The sequence below is a fragment of the Delphinus delphis genome, chromosome 13 (genome assembly GCF_949987515.2).
Source record: "Delphinus delphis chromosome 13, mDelDel1.2, whole genome shotgun sequence".
Classification (NCBI taxonomy): domain Eukaryota; kingdom Metazoa; phylum Chordata; class Mammalia; order Artiodactyla; family Delphinidae; genus Delphinus; species Delphinus delphis.
In genome coordinates this window covers 86,354,446-86,374,015 of record NC_082695.1, presented here as the reverse complement: position 1 = coordinate 86,374,015, position 19,570 = coordinate 86,354,446, and the positions used below count along the sequence as shown (strand labels likewise).

Below are 19,570 nucleotides of genomic sequence, written 5' to 3'. Positions count from 1 at the left end.
GTGATGATTCTGCCTCATCTCCTTACTTTTGCTGCCGCTCTCCTAATGTCGGGGAGCACGGTCTTGTTTCTAAACTCTGATATCATGATCCTAAAGGAAGAGTTGAATTTAGAATGAGTCTTTCGATTAAGGAATACTTAGTTTAAGCTGCGTCCCACTTGCTTAACTCTTTGGAAGTTTTCTTGCCTGAAATAAGTGGTGTTTGATGCAAGTCTGTTGTATTCGGATTTGGGGGGAGATTTGTCTAGAATAAGGCAGCAAAGAGGCCCAGGCCGCGACCAGTGTGCTGGGGGATGTCTACCTTGGGCGTATTAGGAAGGCGGCTGAGCTTGAGGTTTTCTCCTTAGGGCGCGTGACCCCTAAGGCTGCTTGGTCCCACACGCTGATCCCCCAGCCACGGGAGGCTCCCGTGCGGGACGGGAAGACGGATCGGGCCTTTGCGTCATTGGAGAAGTTCTGTTGGATGGTGCTGGCCCGAGGGATTCCATGTGCTTCTCAATTGTCCCGGGGACACGGCCTCTAAAATCCAGAAACTGTCTTGGAATTCCAGCTGCTATTATTTCTTGTTTGACCCCTGAAAGTTTTCTCTCCTTTTAGGATCCCAAGTTTGCGTCACTGGAGGTGAGATGAGCACGCTGCAGCCGTGTAGTCGCTAGAGGGTTGGGTGGATGGATGTTTGCTCTGTGACGTATTTAAACGGATACAAGCTGAACTTGTGATCAGCTCCTCTGGGGGGTGTTTGCTGATGGGGTGTGAGCTGCATGCCCTGAGACATGGTGAACTGGGGGAGAGGAAGCCTGTGTGAGAATCTGAGTTGAGGATTTCTTCTCCTCCCCTGTCCTGACTCACAGACGGCTGCCTACAGGTGGATGATGGTATCGTTGACTGCAGAAATTCATTTGCAAGAGAAAAGTTTCCCTTGTGTCAAAATGACTTGAAGTCTTCAGAGTCACAGGTTCCTCCCTCCCCCAACAAAGCAAGGCAGTCTTACCTGTTAGGGCTCAGTGCAGGACATAGAAACCGCACCAGGTATTTCAAGCAGGAAGGCATCCAGTACAGGGAGTCACAGGATCCTTGGGTGGGCTGAGGGGCTGGTCTAGGCTGGGCCTCCTGCAATGGCACCCAGACATTCCAGGATTGTCTCTGCTGGAAGAAAGATGCCCCCTGCCCCGGGGGGCCGAGACTGGCTCCAGATCCGCCGGGGCCTCTCATTTGGGGACCTGGAGCATCAAACGCGGCTGCAGGGCCGTGTGGCTCCTGGAGACTGGCCCTTGGGGGTGTTTTTGGTGTCATATTGGGTGTGATTCACCCTGGTGTGAATGGTACTGTTGCTACCAGAAAAATAATTTCTCCTCAGGTGGTATTCAAGTGCCTGCCCTTTTTTCCCCCTCAAAATACTGCTAACTTCAAAATTATCTTCTTAGCGCTTTTTCCTTTTTCATTTCCGTTGGCGAACGAGTTGTGCCAGTGGTGGCATTTACTATAGTCTTCTGAGGGCAAGGTTAAGAGAGAGAATTTTATTCATTTTGATTATACATTTTAATTAATTTTGATAATGAAATTTTTGTCATTAAATTCGGTCATGAAAATTTGGTCATCGGAGCTCTCCTCTAGTATCCTTGATCTACAAAGCATAGAATTTTTACACAGTGCACACCCATGCGGAGGAAACGGGGGAACTGCCCCATTCAGGAGAGTCTCAGCCTAATTGTCCTGAAATCTTTTCTCTCGGTACTCTCCTCTTCAGGCTGTGTATTTGTTTTGATTTGCTTAAATTGGAAGTAGACATATGTTTATGTATCTCTACTCATTTGCTGTCTATTCCTCTGAAATCACAACTTTTATGAATTTTTTAAATTATTTTTTTAATGGTCACAGTGATGTTTGCCAACTGATTGTGAAAAGCTATCACTACAGAATATGGGAAATTGTAAGACACAGGGTCTGTGGCCAAAAAAATTCTCACTGAATGTGTCATGATTTTTTTAATTTTTTTTATTGAAGTATAGTTGAGTTACAGTGTTTCAGGCGTACAGCAAATTGATTGTCGTGTGTGTGTTTGTGTATATAGATACAGGTATATATGTACATCTTCTTCTTCAGATTCTTTTCCATTATAGGTTATTACAAGATACTGAATAGAGTTCCCTGTGCTGTACAGTAGGACCTTGTTGTTTATCTGTTTTGTATATAGTAGTGTGTGTTTGTTAATCTCAGGTTCCACATTGGGATTCTAGTTGAATTTTAGTATTCCACAGCTCTCTCTTGTCTGAAGGTTAGACAGATGAGGGTCTCTGTCCCTGTTCATGCATTTTGCCTTGCTTGTGAATGGGTGGCTGGGCCTTGTTTAGCGGAGCTACTCGCAGTGCATTGGGTCCCAGTGTTCATGGTGACCTTATTTCCAGGTGTTAAGGAGATAGATTATCGAACGCTGTTGCTAAATCTTTCATAGGAGAATCTGTCTGCCGAGGTAGCCCCTTACAGGGCTGCCCAGGACAGCTCTTTAGAGATTGTTTTATAGCGATGAGAGAACAGAGACGGTCAGCCTGGAAGCACGCACAGCTGTCAGCTTTGAAGCCTCTTCTCAGACTTCTCTTGTGCCCTGCCCAGCTGCCCTGGTCCCTCTGGGTTTTGGGGGATGACGTTGATGCAGCCTCGTGACCAGTGCCCTGTGGGCTTCCTCGTGGCGACGGCAGCCGTCCGCACCGCCCATCGTGAGGCGTTTTCCACTTCACGGGTTTTTTGACGCCACCCCTTAAATCTCAGGGTGAGCTGAGTCACCCTCGGTCCTGGGTCCACCCAGTTCCCTGGGAGCGGGTCGCACAGGGCTGAGGGTCCCGGTCACCGGCTCACAGCCTTGCCAGGATCCGCCATCCGCTTCGGACAGCAGCGTGTGGTTAGGGACGCACATCCTGACGATGACAGCAAGGTCATCTTGACGTGTGATGCGAAACGGAACGCGTTTTCCCCTCCTACCAGTTTTGTCCCCCAGGACCCAGACGACTCCTCACCCCCCGGAACATGCGGCCTCGTCTCAGTTCTGGTGACACGCCTCCGTCCTTGTCACCCCGTGAATTCGTGGGAGGGCGGCCAGGCCAACTTGGCACCAACGCCGAGGACGGGAGAGCGCCCGCAGGGCAGGGGTGTCCCGGTAGAAACGGGGGTAGGAGGAGAGCGGGGTGGGGACAGCTGGGGGCCAGAGGGCCCGACCTGCAGAGGCACGTGGTGGCGCGGGAGCGAGCGCCGCAGAGGCCGGGGCAGAGGCTCCGTGCGTGTGTGCAGGGGGCACGGTCGGGGCTTTGGGGGGTGGCAGCGCCTGCTTCTTGACCTGGGTGCGGTTACGAGAGCGATCGCCTTAGAGTAACTTATTGAACCGTGAACTGGTTTTGTGTATTTTCGGAATCTCTGATTTATTTTACCATAAAAAGGCTCAAAGAGTTCGGGGGGCATGGAGGTGTTGCCTGGGACGGCACGGTAGACGGGGCTCGGCTGGTGTCCGCTGCCCTGTGAGGGGACGGCCGTCAGGGGCTCGTGTCCTGCTGATTTGGGGCTCAGCCCCTCACAACGGAGGCGTCAGCGCATTTGATAGGGGGGCAGCGCAACTCTGAGTTCACACCTGAGCGCCCTTGCTCGGAACCAAGAGAGCCTGGGTTCCAACAGGTGGGTCTCACTGCCGGGGGGACCCTCCCAGGTTTGGGTGTCAGAGGCTGCCCAGGCAGGGGCCAGGTCGGGGCAGGGAGGCGGCCGGGCTGCAGTCTCACCTGCATACTTAGAGCTCCACGTCTCTGACCCTGAGAAAGAGACACCCTGTCTGTTTCAGGATCGTCCGTGGGTTCGGGTGGGACCCGCCGCTGATGGTGAAAAACAGGGTGTTCCTGACACCTGGGCATTTGTACGTCACTTGGGTTGACAAAAAAGTTTCAGCAGAAGCCCAGAAATCCTCACCCATTTTGACAGGTTAGCAAAACCGTGAAGGGTGGAAGCCAGTCATCCTGATGGACCCCTGGCGGTCAGCAGACCCCTGGCCTGGTGCAGTACTAGGCTCGATGTGTGCCCACCGCCCCAGGGGACTGCAGGTGGGATTCCAAGCCACGGGGAACGGTCTTTCGACCCCAGGGACGTGACAGGCCTTTTCCTCTGTGAACCCAGTAATGAGTCTCTGCAGTTAAAGTGACACGTGTTCCTCATGTGCCGTGTGGGTGAGTCACAGACTAACAGACAGATATGTAAAAATACGGAAGGATTTATGACTGGGGTTGTCCGTAGTGGGTGGACGCTTCATTGTGGTTTTTAAATGAACCGTGAGGACACAACAGCCTCGAGTGTCCGGAAGGTAAAGGGGACGAGAGGCTGTCCTCGTCACCCCCCCACGACATCTCCCACCCCTCCGGCGGCGTCCCACCCCTCCTTATCTCCAGACCCATCCGTGTCGTACCTCTGAGTCTTTCCTGGGTTTTCTGCCCTGCACACAGGGCTGCAGCGGCTCCACATGCGGCCGGGGTCAAGTCTGAGCTGGGGCCGGGGCCCCTCAGCCTCTGTGTGTGACGCTGGCCGCATCGCTTCGTGGCCAGGCTGTCCTGGGCGCTGGGGGTGCGTTGCAGCCTCTGGGCTGCTGATCCGTGGGACGTAGCGTGAGCGTCCGAGGGGGGTCCAGCATGAGGGACCGCGGGGGGCTGCCTTTGATTGTGGTGCCTGTGCAGACCCTGCTCCTGGGGGCGACTGCGTCCCCTGTTGCCTAATGGGTTGCGCCGTTGCCGTGGCGCTGGGAAGCCATTTCACCAGGCGCTTCCAAGGAAAGTTCGTATCCGCTGACCCTGTTCCCGCCTGAGCTGTGGCTTCGGAAGATTCGCAAGGAGCAGGTGGCAGGTGTGTATCGCAGAGTTTGCTGCCGGGGGCTGTGAGGGTGGCTGCACCGTCTCCTGTGGCTTAACGGATTCTACGGTCTCCTTGGGACCATGGTGCACACGCATGTACCCAGGGGCACACACATGCACGAGCACATGCACATGGGGGTGATCACGGGGTCACTGGGGTTTGAGGGGGTAGTAGGGACGGTGACCGAGGGTCCCCTGGAGCGGTGGTGAGGCCGTACACGGAGCATCCCCCGTGCCCAGCGGGCAGTCAGGTAGAAGTGGTTGGCCTCCGAGGTCCCTGCTTCGCTCACGGCATTCGCTGAGCTGTGTTGCCATCCAGCTCAGGCCCAGAAGTCGGTCCGTGCCTGCTGGGTGCTTTGCAGAAGCTGCTGGGCGGGAGAGGAAGGCCGAGGTCCTCGCCCTGGCCACCTGCCCCCGCGCAGAGCGGAAATGGGGCGATTTCGGCCCCAGGGCTGGTGCCCCGGCTGCGTCCAGGGGACTCGTGGCACACAGGCCGAGCGTTATCCTTGACTGGTGCCCAGAGACCCGAGGTGACCCGTGTGGATGTGTCGCCATGGAGCTGTGGTTCCGAAGACACAGCGACCAGGACGAGTGGCTGTGTAATTGTTTCCCAGATTCTAAAGATAATAGCCGTTTCGTGTTTTGCAGTTACGTGTCTTAGGTTTGGTGAATGTGTTTTCTAGAAATCGAGACGTTGATCGACATCTGAGTGGAGGAAAGAAGCGGGGGCCCTGGGTTCCTGCTTGTGCGGCTCGTGGTGGTGCTGAGCTTGGCCACTTGAAGGTTTTCAGGGTGTGGATTGATGCGCTCAGCTTTTAAACTTAGCCCCAACGCACACACACGTCTTCTCCTTTTAAAGAATGGTGTATGCATTGGGTTTTGAATTCTGGACTTTGTAATTGTCTGGCTGTGGGAAAGGGAGCGAGTTCTCAGGACTCGGGGTCACGTGGGCAATTATCTGGTTGGACAGTAGCTGCCCCCGGCGGCCCTGCAGCCCAGATACACTGCCGTTCTCTTGTGGGAAACCGCGTGTGTGCGTGAGCCTGTGTGCACTGCGTACATGCCTGTGGCTGGGCGTGCCTCTGCGCACACGTGACTGTGTGTGGCCACGTGACTCTGCACGTGCGTCCCCTTTGTGCCTGTAAGAAGCGAAGGCTCAGGACGGACGGACACAGACAGGAGAGGGTGCCGGCTGGGCCTGGTGATTCCCAGTGCAGCCCCGGGATGGCTTGGCAGCTCTGCAGATAGATCACATTCATGAACACGCTACATCTTTTTTTTTTTTTTTTGGTACAGGGGCCTCTCACTGTTGTGGCCTCTCGCGTTGCGGAGCACAGGCTCCGGACGCGCAGGCTCAGCGGCCATGGCTCACGGGCCCAGCCGCCCCGCGGCATGTGGGATCTTCCCGGACCGGGGCACGAACCCGTGTCCCCTGCATCGGCAGGCGGACTCTCAACCACTGCGCCACCAGGGAAGCCCCACGCTGCATCTTTGAATGTGCTTTATTATGGCTTCAGCTCTGCCGCCAGGATCAGTACATCTTTTCAGTCCCGTATAAACTGTAAGCTGCCGGCATCTGGAGAGACACGGAGGTTATAGATTAAGGGGGCTAGAACCCCAGCAGCCTGTTGAGGGTGTTTTTTAGGTCAGAGAGAAGAGAGAGCGTCAGTGGCTGCCGTTCTTAAAAAGGGGGTTTAGGTCACAGAATCTAGACGTTCAGACCAGTGGTGACTTTGCAGATCACTTCCCATCTTACGTCTTGCTATTGTCCAGTCCAAACTCAGTGTTCTGGGGAGGATCCGGGTCCCTGTCCCCAAGGGGCCTCGGGAGGTGGGTGCAGAGGGAGAACGCAGGTCACAGGCACGGTAGGGAGGGCAGAGCAGAGGACATGGGGGAGCCTTCCGGACCCTGGCGCGTGGCCGGGCCGCTGCGTTCATCACCGCGAGTCCGCTTGTTCACTGGCGGTTTGATGAGCAGCAGCCCTCTCGCCGGGGGAGGCTCTCGTGAGGGCCACGTGTGTGCTCAGCTCACTACTGAGTCCAGCGAGAAGCATCGCAGTCACGCCTGGGTTTTATACAAAGAGCGAACAAGTTAATTAGTATTGACCGAGACGGCACCTTTAGCGAGTGGAAGACACGGGGTGAGACGTGACTTGTGTCCTCAGAGTATGTCCTCCGAGAGCCATCCCCCACCCCTGGAGTGGCCATCGCCCCCTCCCACGCGTGCACACACGCAAGTGCACACCTCACTGTCAAGGAGCTGCCCACACTCAGCTGGTGCCCAGAGAATGCCGAGCACGCCTGAGTGCAGCAGGGCCTGTCGTGGGCTGAGTGACAGTGGTGACCAGTGTGTTTGCTGATCCCCCCCCCCCCCCCCAGATATCTCTCCAGGCGGGTGGGCGGGAGGGATCCCACAGCTGCAGTTTCCCTTAGACGGCCTCGGATGGGATGCCAAACCCATGGAAGCAGAGGGGCCGGGTGGAGGGCCTTCCCTTTTGAGTTCAGCTGATAGAATTTGACGGAAAACCCTCTACTTAGCTTTAAACATTTTTAATTCATAGATTCACAGCTCCCACTTAGCCAACGAGCTCCTGGAAAACAGTCACAGAAATACGATATTGCAACTGCTTCTCAAAATAGAAATATGACTAAAGGACTGAGAAAATAAACGTTAGTAATTGGGGCTTTCCTGCGATTTTTCTCTGCGGCATTGCTCCATCGGGGTTGTAATTCTTTGTCTAGACTTTTAAAAAGCTGGATAAATTGAAGGTGAGCTATCAGTCAGGAGAAAAACCAAAGATATGCAAGAAAGAGGAATACAGGTATTTCCTCTTTATTAAAAAAAAGGGGGGGGGGAGAAAGTGAAAACCAGAGAGTGAAGAAGTTCGTGAAGAAGAAATGTATGTATGCTTTGTTTTTGCATTTTAATAGAAAACAGTATAACTACAACCCCTTGTTCAGCAGCAGGCCTGGGCAGCCTGCCCAAGAGTCCAAACAGTTTAGTGACGTGATTTGGGAATATTTGCTTAAATTATTAAGTAAAATATAAAGTAATTCTTGCCACTAAATGTCTCTGGGGGAGTGAAACATCTGAGATTTGATATTTATAAAATAGTTTGAACTCTTTATGTGAGCGATACAGAAAATCTCTATTTTATACTCACTTATACATTTATAACCATAAAAGGCTAGAGAAGCAGCTTCTGGTGGGGATGAGATGACTAGGCAACAAGCTGGTGCTGCTTAGTTAACATTCTCCGTGGTTCCTTCCCAGGCTCACGGCTTCCTAGTTCACAGTTAACTCCGTGTGAGGTCAGGACCATCCTTGTTGCACATCAGCTGGCGCCGTAGGAGGAGGGATGCTGGACCAGGCAAGATGGGACGCTTACTGTATACGGTCAGCTTCGTGAAATAATAAAGGGTTAACTTGGCGGGCGTGTAGATGCCAAGTGCTCAGAAATCGTGTCCCCAGAACATGTTGCCCACCCTCAGTCTGAAGGCACATATGACAGTGCCCCACGAATGAAAAGAATTTTGGTTTTCACGTAGACAGAGTTCTGTGTGGAAGGACATCAGGCCATGTCGTGCCTGTCTTGGGCCGGTTCCCCTTTGAAGCACCCCGGTCTTCTGTCCAAAAATTGGACCTTTGTAGGTGCTGCCTGTAATCGAACCCTCACGGTCTAATGGCATAGACAGATCGTTTCACCTGAGTTAGCCAGATCGTCCAAGTATATCACTAGCTTACAGCTCTCCACACGTTAACCTCTGAAAATGCTCATGAACAGACACATCAAGAGCTTTTGATGAACGACTCTTACCCATTTCAGATACATTCGGTACTTGCGAAGCCCTTTCAGAGGAAATATGCGCACAATTGTACTGATGCACACTTAAAGCAAGTTGTCGGTGTACCTCTTTGGCTGACACGTACCTGTTGTTCATAAGTCATGCCTCCTCGGTCCGTTTCTGAAACCCGGGACGCCACGCGGAGCGCAGGCGCCGGCAGTGGGGTCTCGCGTTGGGAGCGGGCGCCATCTAGTGGTTGTGTCCGCACACGGCGCCGGAAGCCGCGGTTCCAGGGACAGCCCGGCCAGCACTGTGCCCCAGAGTGGCCTTTGTTCTGCAGGTCAGCACGTGCTTGGTTTTACATGTGAAAGATTGTCCTGATAAAGAGTCCCAGTTTCTTTAAAAAGGGTCATTATAATTTGTTTGTAAATACACAGAACTCGGGTTTTGTATCTCGGGATAATTAAGCAGCAAACTTTCCAACCACGTGAAAGCTAGTTTGTGTCTGTTGTAATTGTTTTTACGTTGGAGATTTACAGGGTGACTTCTCTGCCGAAGTCTTGCTCCGAGCTTGGTCTCTTAAAAGGCAGCTTGTGGAAGAAAAAACGAAGACGGTTTAAGGGACGTGCGTTTTTTGTAGCGGTTGAGGAGCTGGTGTACCCGTCCTGCCCGTTAGGAAGCAACAGGGCTGGAGGGTGACGCAAAAGAAGCATCGTGTGCTAAGCTTCCCTGGGCTGTTCCTTGCTGCACCTTTTTAATGACATTTTAAAATCTAAAAGTTATATAAATGCCTTCTTTCAACAATCACTTCGGCTCCAACATACTTCTTTATAACATTCTATTTACTTTCTCTTTGCCTTAGTAAAGTGGAAATGTTCATTACTCTTCAGAGCGTGGTTTGTAAAGTTTTGTTTAATGGTTTCTTTTCATTTTTACATTTGTTTGAATTTTGTCACGTGGACAAGTTTATACTTTCTGTTAGGATTTGGGGAGTGAAGGAGGGTGTATAAAATGGACAGTAGCTGTGAAAATAGACGTGAATTCTGTTCACTTCAGCATGGATTCGATTTAAAAAAAACACACAAATGACCCGAGTGACACATTTTTATGGTTGTATCAGTGAGGAAGCAGTAAGTTCTAGATTTCTAGAATGTGATTATGTATTATGGCAGGACGGACTACCCTCTAGTTACTGGAAGCTTGAGTGGAAACGCGAGGTATTTGATTAACCTTTAAAATGTTGGTTTTGTACTCTCTGAATAGGAATGTTCTTGAAAACATTATTCCCCAGATTTCAAGCTTTAAGTGTCCTTGTGGAACGGTGGTTACACTGTTTAGTCAGAAGTCCTGTATTTAATCTGTGTTTTTCTTCAGAAATCAAAATCCGGCTTGCAGAGTGCTAAGAGATTTACATATTTTTCTATTAACGCAAATAAATTACAGTTTTGTGAGTTATTTATGTGAACAGATTAATTATTTAAAATGAAAACTCCTATACTGTATTCAGACAGACAGAAAAACAAGCAGGAACGATTTAGGGAATAAAATATTGGTTCATTTATACAAATTTTAAAACATGATTATTCAGTTGTCACTCATTGTTCTAGTTCTGTCTGGTTTCCTTACTGAAACTTTGTTATTATTATTAATTATTATAGTTCATATTATATGTGTAATGAGTGAGAGAGCTTTGAAACACTTCTTTTAAAGAGATTTTTCTGACCATAGAGCTGAATAGTCCTTGATAGATACTGGGCCATTAGAAGCAGTTTCTGTATTATTCTCTATGGAAACAAAGCCTGTCCTTTTACAAAGGGTGAAGTGGGGCAGAGCTGGGACTTTCACTTTGGTACTGGTGTTGTTCCTGGGCCTGGAAGCCCTGGTGATTTCCTTGTTTGCTGTAACCCCTCCTAAAGCTGCCTCGCAAGTAGGTCACTTGGTCACGTGCTTTTCTGGGTGTCCCTCTGTATACGACCAATAATAAGAGCGTCTTTTGCCCCTTGGTTATTTTCCTTTATTCTCCCAGAAGGAGAACTTCCACATTGAACCAGCCCGGGGCAGTGCTTTTCAGCGTTTCCTTTGCTTCACTTGCACAGAAAGCTTATTAAACCGTGTTTGCTAATTGAAAAGCCCCATGGGTATTGCAGCTAAAACGTTTTCTTAAGTCATTTCTACATTGTATCCAAGACATCCTATGATAATAATCGTCTTCATCACATTTCATTGAGGTTCAGTGTTTCTGAGATTCTTTTAGCTGAAATATCTTTCCAGGGACTCTTTCCACCCCCAGACACCTATGCAGTTTTCTCTTTGTTAATTTCTTGTGTTTTAATTGTCTCAGTTAACTCTCAAGTTTCAGCTAAATCTCGATGCATAATGGCTCTCATTTCTGTTAAAACATCATACCTTTTATTCTGCCCTGTATCTTTTTTTGTTACCAGCTTTCCCTTTTCTTTAATTTTTTTATTTTTTAAATTTTTAATTTTGGCTGCGTTGGCTCTTCGTTGCTGTGCGCGGGCTTTCTCTGGTTGCGGCGAGCGGGGGCTACTCTTTGTTGCGGTGCACGGGCTTCTCATTGCGGTGGCTTCTCTTGTTGCAGAGCACAGGCTCTAGGCGCGCGGGATTCAGTAGTTGTGGCTCATGGGCTCAGTAGTTGTGGCTCGCGGGCTCTAGAGCGCAGGCTCAGTAGTTGTGGCGCATGGGCTTAGTTGCTCCGTGACATGTGCGATCTTCCCGGACCAGGGCTCGAACCCGTGTCCCCTGCATTGGCAGGTGGATTCTTAACCACTGCGCCACTAGGGAAGTGCCCCAGCTGTCCCTTTTTAAGACAGGGTAAAATAAAAATCAGAAAAGAAGGGTCTTGTGAGAAACATTATTTAAAAACGGATGTTCTTGCTGTCACAACAAGTTTTCGGTAACTGATAATATTTGTTATAAAAGTTACTAGGAACTCACAAATATTAAAAATAACCGCTGAAGTCTCAAAATTACTTTTAATCCGGGAGTTCTTAATGGTGAGAATTCTTCAGGCTTACAGTACTTGGGATATTGTATCTTGGGGAGAGAGTTACTGTTTGTCCCATATAAGGCTCAAATCACGAGAATAATTTGGGTTTAGGCTATTTTCTGTCTCGAGAACCTCCTTAGCCCCACTCCCCGTTCATACACTCGTGTGTGGAATTAGTTTGGTGGGTCTTTTCAACGAAGAGGAGCAGCTAGGAAGGGGCAGGAAGAGACGATCTCACGGTCACAGCCGCTGGGGTTGGGAGAACCAATGACCTGAACGCGCAGATTGCTCTCAGCCTTGAGCGCCAGCTGCCGTTTGTGGTCATCACTACAGATGTTATTACATCCGGGTTTTAATTCAGGGACGGGGCTGCTGATGGAGTCTCATACTCAGGTCGTTCCCGGATCCCTTCCTAGGGCAGGAGGAGGGGCCGCAGGGGAGAGCATCTCTTCCTGTTTCCTCTGCAGCTCGCACACTTCCTGGGGCCACGCGCTGGTCCTGCGGCCGTGGGGCATGAGGCGCTGGGGGCGGGGAGGCCCTGCGAGGCGGCCAGGCGGCCTCTCCAGCGGACCAGGGTCCGTCAGTACTTCGCGAACTGCCTTACCTGGCCGTCGTTTTGAGTTTTCCTGCATTACCGTGTTCTTGTGCATCCTCTTTGGAGAGAAGGTTCGTCTTCTAGAATTGCAGGACCTGAAGGCATCTGGGGTCCAATATGAAAAGTTCTAGAAACTTGCTGCACACGTGAGGCTCAGTACTTCACCTTACGAGCACCCAGCCCAAATATGGGTAAGCTTTTGGAAAAGTCAAGTTAGGTTTCCACCACAGCATCTGATTCTCCCCCAGCAGTTACTGGACAGGGTCACCTCCATCCCTGCGGACCCTCCCCAGCCGTGGACGCGGTGGGCGGGCGACGGCTGGATGGCCGGGGTAGGGATCGGGCTCCACCAGCCACAGCGAGGCCTTGTGGAAGCTGTTCCCTGCCCCAGTTTCCTTACCTGCAACGCGGGGGAGGGCAGCCTCACCTCCTGGGTGTGTTGAGAGAGGTGATGGTGGGTGTAGCTGGCTCCGCTGGGCTGCTGGCTCCTGGGAAGGGGGAGTCCTCATCCCAGCCCCGCGCTGGGTGTTCCCGGCTGGACGGCAGCTCACCGGCCGGAGCCAAGACGCCTCCTTCCCCTTAAGGGCAACAGCCTTTCATCTTGTGCCCAAGACCGTCAGGAGACACCAGGTCCATGTGTCCTTCTGTCCCCTGAATGACCAGTGTGGTAAGCCTGTCCAAAGAGGGAATCATGGGCTTTTACGGTGCTATTGCTTTTTACCTGTGTGGTTCCTGCTGTGAGCCAGGCCCTCGCTGCCTGGGGACCCCGTCAGGGCCACGCCACCCCTAGACGGGGCCGGGCGATGCTGGCCGGATGGTGAGGTCAGCCATGACCGGGGCACCGCGGCCGGTGTCTGGCATCACATCCCGCTCGCCTACGGGAACCAGGCTGGCGGGCGCCGGGGACCAAGCCTGGCCAGCAGCGGTTGACCCTCCCTGGTGACGTAGAGCCGCGTCTCGCAGGCGGGACTGGTGACCCACATTCCTCCTGCTTCCTCTCGATCCCACTATAGACGTTAGTAGCTGATAACATCCTCTGAGATTTGCTTAGGTTCCTGTCAGAACGAGTCGTCTGTGTTCACAGCGTAACTAACTGGGGTGAGAAACTGGGGAGACTGGTCAGGAATCAGTTGACGGCGGGGACAAGTCAGTCTATGAAGCTTCTCCCTCCATACCCAGGACACAGCTGCCTGTAGTGACCGTAGGTTTACTGAAGGGTCCGTCGGGACACTCGTGCCAGGGGAAGGCCCACCGTAAGGCATGCAGGGTTTTGTGCTGCGTTAGTTTCTGTTTTGTTTTTGTTTCTGTTTTGAGAGTTTCTGTGTTTTTGTTTTGTTTTGTTTTAACCAAGGGTGGGAAGCGAAGAAATTATAATCAACATAAAAAGAGAGGCAAAGAGCCACAGTCATACAGTAAGTGGACAGACTAAACCAAGATGAGCTGATGAGGTGACATATGATAACCGAGGACTTAGAACTGAGGCTCTTCTTGTAAAAGTGCCTTCAGTCCCCAGACTTGAAACCGTTCCCTGCTGGCCCAGCCCACGTTTATGTGTGATGCCTGAACACGTGCTCCCCAGAGCGAAGTGCTAACTTGCTACTTTGAAAGTTATACAGGAAGCAACGACAGAGCGTTTTCTAAAAAAAGAAGCGTGTTTCCCCTTTACATCACTCAGACATACCTGTGCAGAATCCACCACATCCGAGTCCACTGAATGGAAAGGAAAGCAGTGAGGCCACTGAGGTGCCTGTGAAGCCAACGGTTCATTTCTGGTGGTCGCTGGTCCCTTCTGCATAATCCTCCCAGCCCTGGAGTTGAAGGGAGAGAGAGGCAGCCTGTGGACCCCGGAAGGCCGGCCCCTCCCCGCCTGCTGGGGGCTGACCTCCAGCCCCACGGCAGCTCTGTCTGTCTCGGCCTCTCCTGAAATCCGGTTCTCCGTGACTCCCGGTGATTTGTCCTCTGTCGACCCCAGCGCGCCTTGATCGTGGCCACAGTTAGAATCACCCAAAGGTTTTTTCAAAAAACGTGCAGACCCTTCTTCCCAAAAGGCTGGTTTTTGGTCTAGGCACTGGCCGTGGGTCTTTCTTCCAGCGATGGTTCACGTCCTTTGCAGATGATTCCAGGGGGCAGCTAGAATGCTGCTGGATGAACTAGCCTCCCTCCCTCCCTTCAGGACACAGGGACTGAATGTCAGAGTTTGTGGTGGTCCAGCCAGCAGCCCTCTGTTTCAGGTGGCACAGTCCAAGTTCCTGCAGTCATTCTCCACATTACTTGGTTTCCAGAGACCTCCCTCCATGAGCCTGTCCTGGACATGCTTTTGACTCTCTTAGTATGGGGCTCGGAGCTGAGACTGGGCTCCTCCAGCTAGGTGCGCACCGTTGGTGCCCTTGCCTCCCTGGCTGTGGCTGTGGCCTTACCTTGATATATCAATAAAACCCTGGGCCACGGAGACTCACACTGAGCTTGTGGTCCCCTAGGAGCCTGGACTCTCACAGCACAGCCCTTAAGCCAGACCTTTCACTTCCTGCACTTTGTTTCTTCTCGTTAGTTTTGAGCCTTTGTTCCATCCTGTTGAAAACTTTTGAATCTGTCTCTCTTTTTTTTTTTTTTTTTTTTTTGGTGAAGGTTTTGGCTCTCCCTCCTAGCTGAGTGTCAGTCCTGGGTCTGATACCTTTGTCCAGTCCCATTTCTTCATCTAGGCCGCCAATAAATGATGGTGGGGCTGTGGGAGGACCGATGCTGTAGCATCCTTAGGAGACCTTCCTCCCTGTGGATTCTGGGCAGGGGTGTCGGGTCAGCTCCCAGTGCGCCCCATCCAGCCACATTTCATCTTGTGCCCAAGACCGTCAGGAGACACCAGACCCATGTGTCCTTTTGTCCCCTAAATGACCAGTGTGGTAAGCCTCTCAAAAGAGGGAATCATGGGCTTTTACGGTGCTATTGCTTTTTACCCCCTAAACCAGAGATAAAATTTTGAAACGGTACCTGTTTTATAAACCAGAATACCGAAGCTCACAGCATTGATCTAATCTGCTTTCTCAGCAGGTCAGTTGAAAAGTGTGTTTTGATCTGTGTTAACATGGCTACACACTGCTTCCTTTGCTACTTGGTGCAATTTAAGACCCATGCACAGAGGTGAGGAGCTAGGGAAGGCGTTTCAGAACCCTCACGCAGGTGTGCCGGCCCGCTGTGCGGTGCGGGGGTCCTCGGAGCCGTGTCTCTCAGTTCCGGTACCGTGACGGAGGGCCTGCTGTAATTTTTCACTTGGTGTCTTGGTCAGAGGTACTGGAGGTTCTCGTGATGTTTGAAATCCTTTGTGGGGGCATAACCTCTGGGGGCTCTGACAGATGTGCTCTGAACACCTGCAGATGTGTAGTGTCAGGTACAGTGGCCCTGTTGTTTCACCTAATAGGCTTTGGTGTGTGTTCTCATAAATCCATATGCCTTTAATGCAGGAAACACTAGGTCCCCCAAGCCGCCGTCCTGACTCTCTTTGAAAATGTAAAAGTGACTTTGATAGACTGAGCCTCAGCCTGAATTAAACAAAGGCCAAGACAATCCCCTGCATTTAATTCCAGGTTAAATGCCCTTTTTATCCTCAGAGCTTTCCAGGGCCGCCTGGTTTGCTTTCTGAGTAACGCTAGGTTCCCACATGACAGGCAGGTATATCTAACTTTACTTAAGTGTTAGCTTTTCAGAGCCTATAGGATCAGAAAATGTACTCCTCTTTTGTCTTGTTTCCTGAGCAATTCATACACTACATACTGGTAACATTTCTTATGTGGACGTAATCCTTTAAAGTTGCTTATAAGTGGCTGTCTACCTACTAATTGAAAATGAATATTTGTTACTGTGTTCCTTCAGATCTCTGGTAAATGCCTTCTGTGAAGGACACTTTCCTGCTTTCCTGAAGATCCCTTTGGAATACACTTGTTTTTCTTCCTTTTTTTTTTTTTTTACCAATTTGATGTGATTACTGTCTTAACTCCAAAAATATACTTAGAAAAATTTTGTTTTATTTTATTTTTTGTTTTTGATTGAAGTATAGTTGATTTACAATATCGTGTTAGTTTCAGGTATACAGCACAGTGATTCAGTTATGTGTGTGTGTGTGTGTGTGTATTTTCAGATTCTTTTCTCTTATAGGTTATTACAAAATATTGAGTATAGTAAAATACTAAGTTTAGAAATACAGTAAAACATTGAGTATAGAAAAATTTTAACATTCTGTGTAAACAGATACCTACATTCCATGAGAATGTTAAAATCTCTAAAAAATTCTTATTTAAAAACCAACAGTATTGGGCTTTCTCATAAAAGAAAACCTAAGATTTTAGTCCATCCCCGCTATGATACCTGTAATGAGAAAAAACACCTCTGAGCTCGTACTGATGGGAAGAATCCACGCTCTGTAGGTCGGAAAGGTTTAAGACACCCAGAAACGTTTGTGCACCTTCTAATTGAAATAAACCCAAGGTCGTCAGTGCAGACTTCAAGTGGGTTTTTTGTTAAATCGTGTCGAATCCACTTGCAGTGCAGTCTGGTCGGGGAGAAGCTTTGCAGCCTCGGTGCCCAAGCTCAGGGAGCCTGGCTGCACTTGGGGTGATGTCGCCCGCACTCACCCGGGAGGGTGCGAGGCCACCCCGTGGCAGGGAACCCGTGCCCGGCCAGCTCCCCTGTAGAAGGCTCCAGGCAGACCCCACAGGAGCGGCAGTGGGCGTCCCACCCAGGGAGCACCGTTTCTCCCGGGCATACCCCCTGGGAGGCGTGGGCATGAAGACTGTGACTCACCCCCTTCACTCTCATGCCTCCAAAGGAAACTGTTGGTGTCCAGGTTTGGGAGCTGAATGTTGGACTTTACTAGACAGTCACGGGGGCCCATCCTGAATCGGCCCGTAGTTTCTGAGGCAGCTGCAGGATCCCTGCGGGGAGAGCACGCTGTTTTCCAGCCCTGCCTCTCTGTGACCATGGGCTGAGGGGTTCTTTGAAAGCCACGGAAAGCCTTATGCTGTTATAAAGAATTAAGTTTTTTTTCTGGTTTTTGATAGAACTAGTCCCCCTCTGTTGACTAGCAACAGTGTAGTTATATGTCACTAGATAGGCAGCTATGTTATTTTCCCCTGTAGTCTACTGAGTCGTCTAATTGGAAAAGAAGCCCCACCCCAAATAGCGCCATTTTGCCCTCAAGGTTGATCTGCTCTTCACAGAGCTTGTTGATCCAGGTCCTGGATCGCACCGTTCCTGAGACCCACACGCTTCCCTCCACACGTGCACGTGGCGGTTTGGGTGTGCTTCTCTGTCTTCTGTTCTGAAGAGAAATGGTAACGTCACGTTTTCCATTTCGATCCTCCAGGGACAAAGCCACACCGCTGCTGCTTTCCTGAAGAAGTAGCCTCCGCTGCGCTCTCCAACGGAGACCAAAGTCACACACTTGGAAATAACCCATCGGGAAGAGCTGCCCGGGAGCCCAGCGCGGGGATCACGGCTTCTGTGTCCCTACTTGAAAGCAGTAGCAGAGACACTTCCAAGAGAGCGGAGCAGCCTAGGTTTTCTGTGGACTTAAAGATGCCAGCATTTCACCCCAAGCAAGAAGGCCCCGGCTCCAGGGATGCTGCGGACTTCCCTTCGCATCCCGCTCAGACTGCAGACGTGCAGCTCCCCTCTGAGAGCCAAGCCACCCACCCGAAAGAGAAGCTGTCTGATTTGCACAATAAAGAGGATTCCGGGGGAGGGAGACGGGCGCCGGCCCCGGACCTGGTCCCGCTGGACCTGAGCGAGCGGTCGACGAGGGATGACCCCAGCCGCAAGGAGGGGGCCTCCTCCCTGCAGGCAGCTCTGGCCGTCCACCCGTGTCCTTACTGCAGCCACAAGACCTACTACCCCGAGGTTCTGTGGATGCACAAGCGCATCTGGCACAGGGTCAGCTGCCACTCCATGGCCCCCCAGTGGATTCAGCCCAACGGCTACAAAAGCATCAGGAACAACTTGGTTTTCCTCAGCCGGAGCGGACGCACGGGCCCCCCGCCTGCCCTCGGGGGCAAAGAGTGCCAGCCTCTGCCCATCTCCCGGTTCACCCGCACTCAGGTGCCGGGCGGGGCGCCGGGCCCCAAAGGGAGCCCCTCGCCCCTGGGGGTGCCCACGAAAGCCGCCGGCTTGCCCAGGAGCAAGGAGAGCCACCCCGGGGGGCCCTGCGCGCTCTGGGCGGCCGGCCCCGACGGGCATCGGCAGACCAAGCCTGGCCCTGGCCCCGGCCCCGAGCAGCCCGGGGCTCCGCCGCCCCCGTCCAAGCCCAAGCAGGAGGCCGGCCCGAGACCCGGGCCCGCGGCGGGCAGCGGGGGCTTCAGCAGAACTGCCACACCGACGCCCACCGTCATCGCCCGGGCGGCTCCCCAGCCCCCGGCCAGCAGCAGGCAGGGCGACAAGTATGGCCTCCCCCCGGCGGGCGCCGGCCTCGGTCCCCCAAATAAGCACAGTGCCCTGGACCCGCCCAAAGCCAAATTCAGCCCTCAGCCTCAGGGTCAAGCACACGGGAAAGGTGACGGGGGCCCCCCTCTACCTCCCCGAGAGCCCCCCGCCAAGGTCGGCTCCAGAGGGACTGCGGCCTCGCAGGCCCAGCCCGTCTTACACAACATCAAGCAGGAGCCTGCGTCCGAGGGCCCCGAGAAGCGCCTGGACATCCTCAGTATCTTTAAGACGCACATTCCAAAGGACTTTGCTTCTCTCTACCAGAGCTGGGGCGGCAACGGCCCTGCGCTCGAGCACAGAGGTAAGGGCTGCGGGCCCTCTCCCCGCCCGCCCTGGGGGCTCTGGGACCTCACGGGGGCGCCCCTCCTTAGAGGGGCGCAGTGCTGCCCACTGGCTGTGTCTGAGCCCCGGCGCAGTGCGCCCTGGCTGCTGTGCCTGGCCTCCTGCTGACGTCCCCGGCACACCCAGCCACGCCCCCTCCGCGCCTAGCAGGCTGCCTCCGTGGCACTTACCCACTTGGCCATTTTATCTTATTTTTGTTCTTAGTATTTTTGTGGCCACACCCACAGCTTGCGGGATCTTAGTTCCCCGACCAGGGGTCGAACCCAGGCCCTCTGCAGTGAAAACGCTGAGTCCTAACCACTGGGCCGCCAGGGAAGTCCCTCCAGTTGGTTATTTTAAACAAGGATCAGTAGATGTTCATTGTCTCATGCCTCTATAAAGTAACCACTTCAAATGCATTTGAAGTGGTTACTTAAGTTTTATCTTTACACGTATATAATTTTAAAAGCGCACATCAGTACTACAGCATTCGTTAGCAGAGCCTTTGCAGAATGTGAATGTC

The 19,570-nt window shown here is 52.1% G+C and overlaps 1 protein-coding gene across 7 annotated transcripts in view; it reads left to right on the top strand.

Moving 5' to 3' along the window:
* The window catches only part of ZNF516 (zinc finger protein 516), a 111,063-nt gene that overhangs the window by 74,071 nt on the left and 17,422 nt on the right, over window positions 1–19,570 (top strand). For all 7 annotated transcript variants that reach the window (XM_060029239.1, XM_069541335.1, XM_069541334.1 and 4 more), the window contains exon 3: window positions 17,615–19,027. In XM_060029239.1, the coding sequence (XP_059885222.1) occupies window positions 17,615–19,027 (1,413 nt within the window). The remainder of the gene's footprint in view (window positions 1–17,614; window positions 19,028–19,570) is intronic.